Source organism: Arvicanthis niloticus, chromosome 29 (genome assembly GCF_011762505.2).
Source record: "Arvicanthis niloticus isolate mArvNil1 chromosome 29, mArvNil1.pat.X, whole genome shotgun sequence".
Taxonomy (NCBI): Eukaryota; Metazoa; Chordata; class Mammalia; order Rodentia; family Muridae; genus Arvicanthis; species Arvicanthis niloticus.
Window position 1 is genome coordinate 16,785,657 of NC_133437.1, and position 8,922 is coordinate 16,794,578.

At 45.3% G+C, this 8,922-nt stretch overlaps 1 protein-coding gene across 1 annotated transcript in view; it reads right to left on the reverse strand.

Annotated features, from left to right (window-relative positions):
* Window positions 1-547: 547 nt before the first annotated feature.
* Fam151b (family with sequence similarity 151 member B) overlaps window positions 548-8,922 on the reverse strand; it is a 31,143-nt gene continuing 22,768 nt past the window's right edge. Inside the window, exon 6 of the mRNA XM_076927139.1 lies at window positions 548-777. Within this exon, the coding sequence (XP_076783254.1) occupies window positions 771-777 (7 nt within the window). The 3' untranslated portion in view covers window positions 548-770. The remainder of the gene's footprint in view (window positions 778-8,922) is intronic.

Consider the following 8,922-nt stretch of genomic DNA (forward strand, 5'->3'; position numbering starts at 1 on the left):
CAGGGCATTAGCAGCCAGGCAGCAGAGAGAGAGCTCAGCTGGAAGCCCAGCAGGGTCATCACCCCTAGGACCTCCTCCTCAGAGATTCATGTCCTCCAGAAACCCCCACCTCCTAAACATTCCACAATCTTCCAAAACAGTGTCATTAGATGATGACAGGCACTCAAGCACATGAGTCTGAGGGATACATATCACACTCAAACCATAAGAATGATCTAGAACAGCACCAAATCCAGAATCAACTTTTCTTCTCACATCATATTATACTCATATCATACTCATGTTCTCATGTAGAGTGTGAAACAGTTACTGTTTCTCCCAATGAAGAAGCCAACACTGGATCATTTATATAGGGAGGGAGGGAGGGAGGAAGGAAGGAAGGAAGGAAGGAAGGAAGGAAGGAAGGAAGGAAGGAACAAAGGAAGGAAGGAAGGAAGGAAGGAAGGAAGGAAGGAAGGAAAGAAAGAAAGAAGGAAAGAAGGAAAGAGAGAGAGAGAGAGAGAGAGAGAGAGAGAGAGAGAGAGAGAGAATTAATTAATTATTGGAACAAATACCAATGCCTCAAAAAAATCCTTGGCAGACCAGAGAATTAGCCTCATGAAGAAAGACCTCAGGTTGCTGGCACACAGTCAGATGGTTCCTATCAGAGGCACAGTCATCATGGAGTTCTGGCTTCAACTTCTCCAACTCTAGACACTTGGTGCTATCCATGAAGTCTCAGCTCCATCCAGCCAACTCTGAGGGATTTCTGGCCACCTCTGTCCTTTGAATCACTTCCTGAAAAATCCAAGAGTCAGGAGAAAGGTGTCTAATTATATGTGTTAAAGGAACTTGGGATGGGGTGGTATTTTCTCTGCTACAGCTCCAGGAAGGCAAAAGAAGAAAGGTGTGCTAGCTTTTCTTACTTAGCAGACACTCACGGGTGATGACCTGTAACACAAGACAGGTTAATATGCAAACAAATGGCATGACATATTTATTTAGTCAAAGTTTTACCTGACACAAGCACTGTCTTAGTTAGGGTTTTACTGCTGTGAACAGACACCATGACCAAGGCAACTCTTACAAAAACAACATTTAATTGAGGCTGGCTTACAGGTTCAGAGGTTCAGTCCATTATTATCAAGGCATGGCAATGTCCAGACAGGCAAGGTGCAGGAGGAGCTGAGAGTTCTACATCTCCATCTGAAGGCTGCTATCAGAATACTGGCTTCCAGGCAGCTAAGATGAGGGTCTTAAAGCTCACATCCACAGTGACACAGCTACTCCAACACAGCCACACATCCTAATAGTGCCACTCCCTGGGCCGAGCATATACAAACCATCACAAGCACCTTTAGAAAAGAAGACCCAAGAGACCCCAGAGGAATTATCTCCCCAGAAAGTAGCACGATTGTGGGGACAGGAGTTTGGATCCCCAGGATCCACATAAAATGCCACGGGTGCAGGATGTGACAGCCACTTCTAATTTCAGCCTCAGAGGGTGGAGACATGGCGTCCCCAAAGCAAGGTAGCTAACAAGATTAGCCATGTTGCCATGTTCTGGCAATTTGAGAGACTCTGCCTCAGTGAATGAGTGGAAGATTGATGGAGGAGTGTCCCTAACATCAACCTTGGGCCACCACATGAGCACACATACACATGTGACCACACACCCACAACACACATGTGTGCACACATACATGCGCACACACATGGAAATGGAAAAAGAAAGAAAGAGGTAAACCCTACCAGGAATAGACTCAGGAGAAGCCGACAGTGCTTTCCTGCTCAGATCTCATTTGGGCTGTGTGGTTTCCCTTCCTCCTGGGCATAGTGCAGGGCCTGTACAGAGTGAGAGTATTTGGGGGAGCAGTAAGTGACCTTCCTGGGTTTTGTGATTCAGTTTGACAGAAGAGATCTAGTTTCTCTTAATCATCTTGGGAAAGAGGAATTCTGGTTGCTGTAACTTGCTCGGGGGAAAGAGAAGAATGAGAGGCGGGAGGAGGAAGCCAAAGAGAATTGCTTTCATGGCCTTGTGCTCTCCCTTAGTTCAAGGTACTCATCATGACAAATCTGTAGTTTTTGGAGTAGCACACTTGCAGAAGCAAGATCCTGGCTTCTCCTCATCTTTAATTTGCCAAACTAAGAAAGCAGCTTGGGTGCTGGATGGCCAACAGTGATGACTGCTCACTCCTCAGCATCCTCGCTTATGATTGAAAATTTCACCCATCATGAGGTTTAATTACACTGCAAGCAGTCTTAGGCTGAACAGGTATCCCAGCATCCCTTCGCCTCGCCACTGATTCACGAAAACCACTAGGTGCTCTGGTTAATGCAATCACATCCATCAGTGTAGTGACTAATTTACATGGCTCCTCTGCATGACAAAATGAATATTTAGAATGTATGAGTCATCAGAAGAAAAACCATCTTCCGAGTACAGGTTGCCCTTGACTCTACCTGGCACCCAATTCTGGCTGAAAATTCTAAGCAAAGCTGATGTTACTTTTACCATAACAGTGCACTGTGATCCGCATATGTGTAGGTATGGTAGCTTATCTTGATTGTCACTTTGATTGACTCAGAGATGAACTAAGAGACGTGCCTCATGGGCATGTCCAGAAAGAATTAACTGAGAGGGAAGCTTTCCTCAAGACTGGGCAGTCTTCCGGTATGGGCCCCGATAAAAGCTGCTGGAGGTTGAAGCAGCTTGGCCTGCCTGCCTTCACTCCTTGCTGCTGAGTTCATCTATCCCACTGCTGCTTCTGTTGCTGCCACCTTTCCCTGTACCATATTGAGACCATCGAAGCATCCAGATGATGGACTGAGCCTTGATTACAAGTGGATTGCTTGTAATCTCAGCGTTTAAGAGAATGAGGCTGAGAGTTCAACATTGGGCTAGGTAAATAGTCTCAAATACATACATACATACATACATACATACATACATACATACATACATACATGGGAAAGCAAGTAAGAAAGAAAGAAGAAAGAAGAAAGAAGAAAGAAAGAAAGAAAGAAAGAAAGAAAGAAAGAAAGAAAGAAAGAAAGAAAGAAAATTTGTTTCTCAAGTCTGCATGATAGTGCAAAAGTAACCGTAAGCATTGTGTAAACTAACGGGTATTGGCTGCCTAAGTAACAGTTTACTAAAAACAAATGTTTACTAATAGTCACTGAAATTTTCAATTTTGTATAATTTTCAGTGTCATATTGATGAGACCAACGTAAAAATATTAAGGCCTAGGTAAATGTTAATGTCTAGATAACTGTTACCTTGCTAGCCTGCCATTAAAAGGAAACTTTTTTTTTTCTTCGAGACAGGGTTTCTCTGTGTAGCCCTGGCTGTCCTGGAACTCACTCTGTAGACCAAGCTGGCCTTGAACTCAGAAATCCACCTGCCTCTGCCTCTCAAGTGCCGGGATTAAAGGCGTGCGCCACCACTGCCCGGCTAAAAGGAAACTTTCTAATGCCAAGATTGGCTACCTATTCTGTTATGTTCTATGCTCTTAGAAACCAATCATGGTAGGTATCAGTAGAACTGTTCTGAATAGTTACCCACAATAAGTTTGGATCCAAACCAACCACCCAACAGCACTTCTTGCACCTGTGTATAAGCTTTTATTATGGTATTGGCCTTTATAAGCTGCACTGGGATAGACCCAAACATAAGGGAGAAGAGACACCTGCACCAGTATAAGAAACTATTTGGAATAAGATTTCCATTTTGACAGGTGGTCTATTTAAGTTTAAGTTCTCAACACCTCCTTGGGAACTGACATCCTACTTGGCAGAAAGAGACATGTGTATGGGTGGCTGACATCCTGGTTGACAAGTTAAGACATGAATGGTAGACAAATAGACAACTTAAGACATGAATATTGACAAGGCAAGTCCCCTGCCACAGTTGAATACCCAACTAATGGGAGCAGGATAAGTGCACGACAAAGACATGTTCCTAAGGAAATCCCCTATCCCTAAATCCTGAATGTTCAAATAACTTGACATAGATTTTTGTAGTTGTCAGGCTTCAAAACCCTGTAGAATTTTAGCTCAATGTCATGGTTCAGTTCTCAACTCTGGACCATGTCTCTGGTTGACCAATACTGGGATGTATGCGCAATAAACCATCTCTGTCTGACTGAGATCAGTATTCATGTGGTTTGTGAGGTGATTCCTGAACCCCAATGATATTATCCTTATTTTTATTTTTCTCCAATCATTTAAAGATGCAAATACATGCTTACAAAATACAGGCCTTACAAAATTAGGCTGGATTTGGTCCATGGTCTAACCTTGGCTCATGATGGCTATAGTTTGCCAATCTTTGTCAGAGAGCCTTTTTTTTTTTTTCACAGAAGAATTCCCATCTTTGGTTCATTTATTTATTTTGTTTGTATATTTGATGGAATTTGCAGCCACAGGAACTTACTATGTGCCAGCACTGAGCCAGATGGCAGAGATATCAAAGCCCCAGTTCCTACGGCATGGACTCATGACTTCAATGCAGGATTGGCAGTGATAAGTTCCTTAGGGAAATGAGCACATTGCAGCGACAGCCTCTGGACTAGGGGACAGCTCATGACACTTCTGGGAGGCATGAGACATGTCAAATGCTAGACACATCCAGGAATCAGCAACATCTAGTCTGACTGTATTAAGTCATCCTAGGAAGGCCTGGCATGGCCAGGCTATAGTAGGGCCCTGTAGGGCCACCATAAATCTCAGTGTTGTGGGCAGCAAAGACCACAGAAATATTTCAAATGAGTAATACCAATGGCTACTACTCACTACACAGTGTTACACACAGCATTTTCATACCTGAGAGCATCTTCCTCCATATCCCACCACCATCCCACTTATCCCCTGTCCCTCCCATCTGACCCCTTTGATCCCCAATTTTGTTTCTGCTTTGATGCCATCAGTTTATAAAAGAGTACACCCAATGCATCGCCTCCTGAATGGCTCAACTTGGAAATCCGTGGAAGGTGGCTTCTGAAGCAGTGGGGATCCTTTTGGATTTCTAGTTTACTGAACAATCCACCTGGCTAAGACTCTTGGGGAAACATAATGGAGTCCAAGGGCTTCTAAAGAGGCAATGGGCTGTGGTGTGCTCCAGCAAGGGGAGTCCGTGCTTCCCAGGATCCTTGGCTTATAAAACAAGCCATTGCATGAAAGAAGAATAACATAATCACTTCAAATATTCATTAGATTTGGGATTCTTATCCATCTCAAAATGCCTCCCCTGGTCCACATTAAATAAGAAACCTCCATTTTGTGCTTTGGGAAAGAAAACAACCTGAAGATTATACGCTTGGTCTTGAAATGGAAGTCTTTTTTTTGAAAATCATGAATAGGAAAATAATAAATCACTCATGTCGACATAAGGGCAAGAACATCTACTCCTGTTTCAAGGACGGGCACCAAGTCTTTGTCGGGTGACTGCAGAATGCTATGTTGCACAATCAAAAATTCAGGATGAATTGCTCAGGGTGCATTATATTAAAAGATACCATCTTGGAATGCAGGATGCTCGGGAGATGGGAGAGACATTAATCTGCATGCAGTGATCATCTCCTGCAAGCAGACACAGAAATCTGATGGGAGACGAGCTGTCCAGAAGCTGGCACCCAGAGGAGCTGTGCTGGGCAGAGCACTGCAGCCCTGTGCCATTCCGCCAGGCACCAGGCTACTGCCCCGCCTTCCTTCCTCCTTCTGCTGGCCATGAGATTAGGAGATAAGGAGATAAGGCGTGCAGGCTGACGGCTGGCCAGTGTAAAGATGCCCAAACGACATTTCAACCTACTGTGCATCTTCATTTCTGAAATAAGTGTTACATTTACCCTGTTCAAACCTCAACAAGTCTAAACGGACATGGAGTGTAAACAAGAAAACAAGCCTCCTCCCTTCACTGTCTCCCATCCTCTCAGTTGCCGTCTCCATACCGAGCCTTTAGTTAAAATTTCTATGCGTCTTTCCAAAAATACTTCACACATGTTATAAGCAAATGTGCTTTTAAAGATACTGTTTTAGATTGTGGATACGGTTATATTAGTTGGGTAAAGGGATAGAATGGAAAGTTCCAGAATGCAAAGACCTCATATGAGGACATGAAGCTCCCTCCACTTTGAGTCTAGAATGGGTAAGAGAGCCTCGCTCAGCTCCATGCTGTGAAGCCATCCTGGACTCCTCTGTGACAGCTCTGCCGCGGTCACAGAGAAGCTTCAGCCACCACTGCTCCTGCAGTCAGAGGAGCGAAGGAGAAAAGGTGCAGCATTTCCCTGAACACTGTCATCGATGGATAAAACCTTAGTCACGTGGCACACTCGTTAGCGTTAGGGAAGCTGGGAAATACCCCATCGCTCAATTTCCTCTCTGCTCCTGCTCTTACGGGTGACTTAGCTCCACCAGGAAGAGGTTGCTTAACCCCAGACCAAGACACCGAGGGAATCAGTCCCAGGTTCCCGAGACATACTCTGTCATCCCAAAGCTCAGCTCCAAATCCTCACAGGTACAGTGACTATCAGATTGTGGTATTCAAGGGAGCACTCTTGCAGAAGAGAAACACCATCAGAACAGCCATGCTTGGTGTCAGGCCATACGCGCGCGCGGAACCGTGGATATAGCCTCCCCTCTACTGGGGGGACTTAATTGCTTCTCTAGTGCTATTCTGCTTTGTGGAAATGAATTCATCAATATTCAAAGCAACCCTCTGGTTTAGGAACCACGATGAGCTGGTGAGGTCCATTGTTCATGTGAGAACTTGGAAGAATGGTTGGATAGCGATCCTGGGTCCCAGACGGAGACATTCACTGTTCTTCATGTTTTACTGACAGACTCTGATTCCATTGGCCTTTTAGTGAAGTAAAAGAAGGAAGGAAGGGAAGAAGGAAGGCAGGGAAGAGAAAACAAGTTTTGCTTCTTTTAAAGGTAAAGGCAGTCTGTGGTCCAGTTCAGCCTGTGAGTAGAAACCTCAAGTCAGGTAGGAAGTCAATAAATATATTGCTTTTCTGATCAGACAAAGGACCCACAGTGTCCATTCATTTTCTTCATTTTGGCCCTGATCTGTCAGGCCTGCACTACGGATAGGATGTCAAGGAGCGAAGCAGCCATTTTGTGACCATGAGACCTAAATTACTAAATATGATTGGAAAAAAAGTCAGCTAGATGCTTCTATCCCAAACTTATTGGGGGCTGGGGGGTGGGGGGCGGGAAATGTGGCCCTACTTAAATAAAATACTAAAATTGACCCAAAGTTATTTTAACTGCTATTCAAATATGGATTCTACTCCTGGACATTCCAGAATTCATGGGACAGTTGTCCTTCTTCAGGAGGTTCCCCTTCAAGGATCACCCCTCCTTCCTTAAGCCTGCCTGTCCTCCTGTCAAAGATTCTCTCCATGCACCAGCTTCTCCACCCTGATGCTCAGTAGTCTAAACATACAACCTTGAGTCTACATCCTGGGACAGGGCTTTCACGCAGCCACTGCAGTATGTGAAATTAGATAACTTCTTCGTCTCAGCAACTCCACCACAGGCCGTTTGCTTAGCCATTTGTAAAGACCAAGAAACAAAGCATTGGCATTTAAACGTTGGGAAATCAGAGACTTTTAATAAAAAGTCAAACAGGCCAAGGTACTGGAAGAAAAAGATATGGGCCTCTCACTCCCGAAGGACGGTTTCAAGCCTTAAGAGCCGCAGTGGTATATACCTGCTGGGCGACATTGGGTTACATAGAGCCAGCCTCCAGCCCAGAGAAGTACCCCAACCCAACAATTCTTGGCCCATGGGCGAAGGATTGGATGTAAAATTTGTATCCCATTACTATTTAGAAAAATCCCAGAGGCTGTTATGAAGCCAGTTTCTCTGGACATCTTTTCTTTCCCACAAGAAGGAATGGTGGACAGTCTCAGCAAAGTACACGGGAAGCGATGGCTTGGCAGGACAGAGCAATGCTGGACTGGGGTTCATACATGGGTGCATGGAAGCCAGGGCCTTACACACACCAGGTAGATGCTCCGTTACTGAGATACATCCCCACTCGGCTCTGGCTTCAAGCATTATCTTTGGAAAGAAGTGTTAGCTCTCACTGCTAACCTTTCTAGCACTCTTATCCCATTTATTTTGTTTGTTTGCTTTGGGCGGTTTGGTCTGTTATGAGACAGGGTCTTACGGTGTAGCCTAAACTGGCCAGGAACTTGTAACAGTCCTCCTGTCAACAGACCAAAATTTATCTCTGAAAGGCAGAGCGCAGATTGAGGCATTTATGATAAAGACGCTCATCGGAGCCAAGCATCCGCCTTTACTTTTCTTAAAACATATTTCGAATGCCATAAAACCGTGAACACAAGGAGTCTCACGTTTTAGATGCCCCGCTTTGTCACTCACAATGCAGGATGCCTTTAATAAGCTTTCAGTCTTTGCCCTGTTCTATCTCCTCAGCGCTCCGTTTCTCGAGCCTTGGGGGGGGGGGAGGAGAGGGAGGGGATACAGGGAAGAGTCGCAAAGCCCTTCCTGTTCCTGGTTCCCCTCCTAAGAGTACCTTGGAGCCCTGGTGGTCTTGCTGCCAAAAACATAGGGCTACGGCATCCACCTATCTCCTCAGATACGGCTGTTACACTGGGTTTAATCTCGAAACTCAAGCTATGTGTCTTGCAGCCCTCTTTGGGGACCAGCAGGACAGAGGCCATCCCTTCCTGCCCTTCTACCTCACCTTGGCTGCTATGGTAACTCAGTCCTCACAATTCCTCCGTGAGTCCAAGGGCTGGAGGATGAAAAGGAGCACAGCCTGGAAGCACGGGCACTTTCCGCTGAGCACGGGCACTCCGCTGAGCACGGGACACTTCGCTGAGCACGGGACTTTGCCCAAGGTACATATGGAAGGTATTAGCCACTGTCTTCTGGCTGTCCCTAGTCCCAGTGTCTCAGTGTTTATAGTGT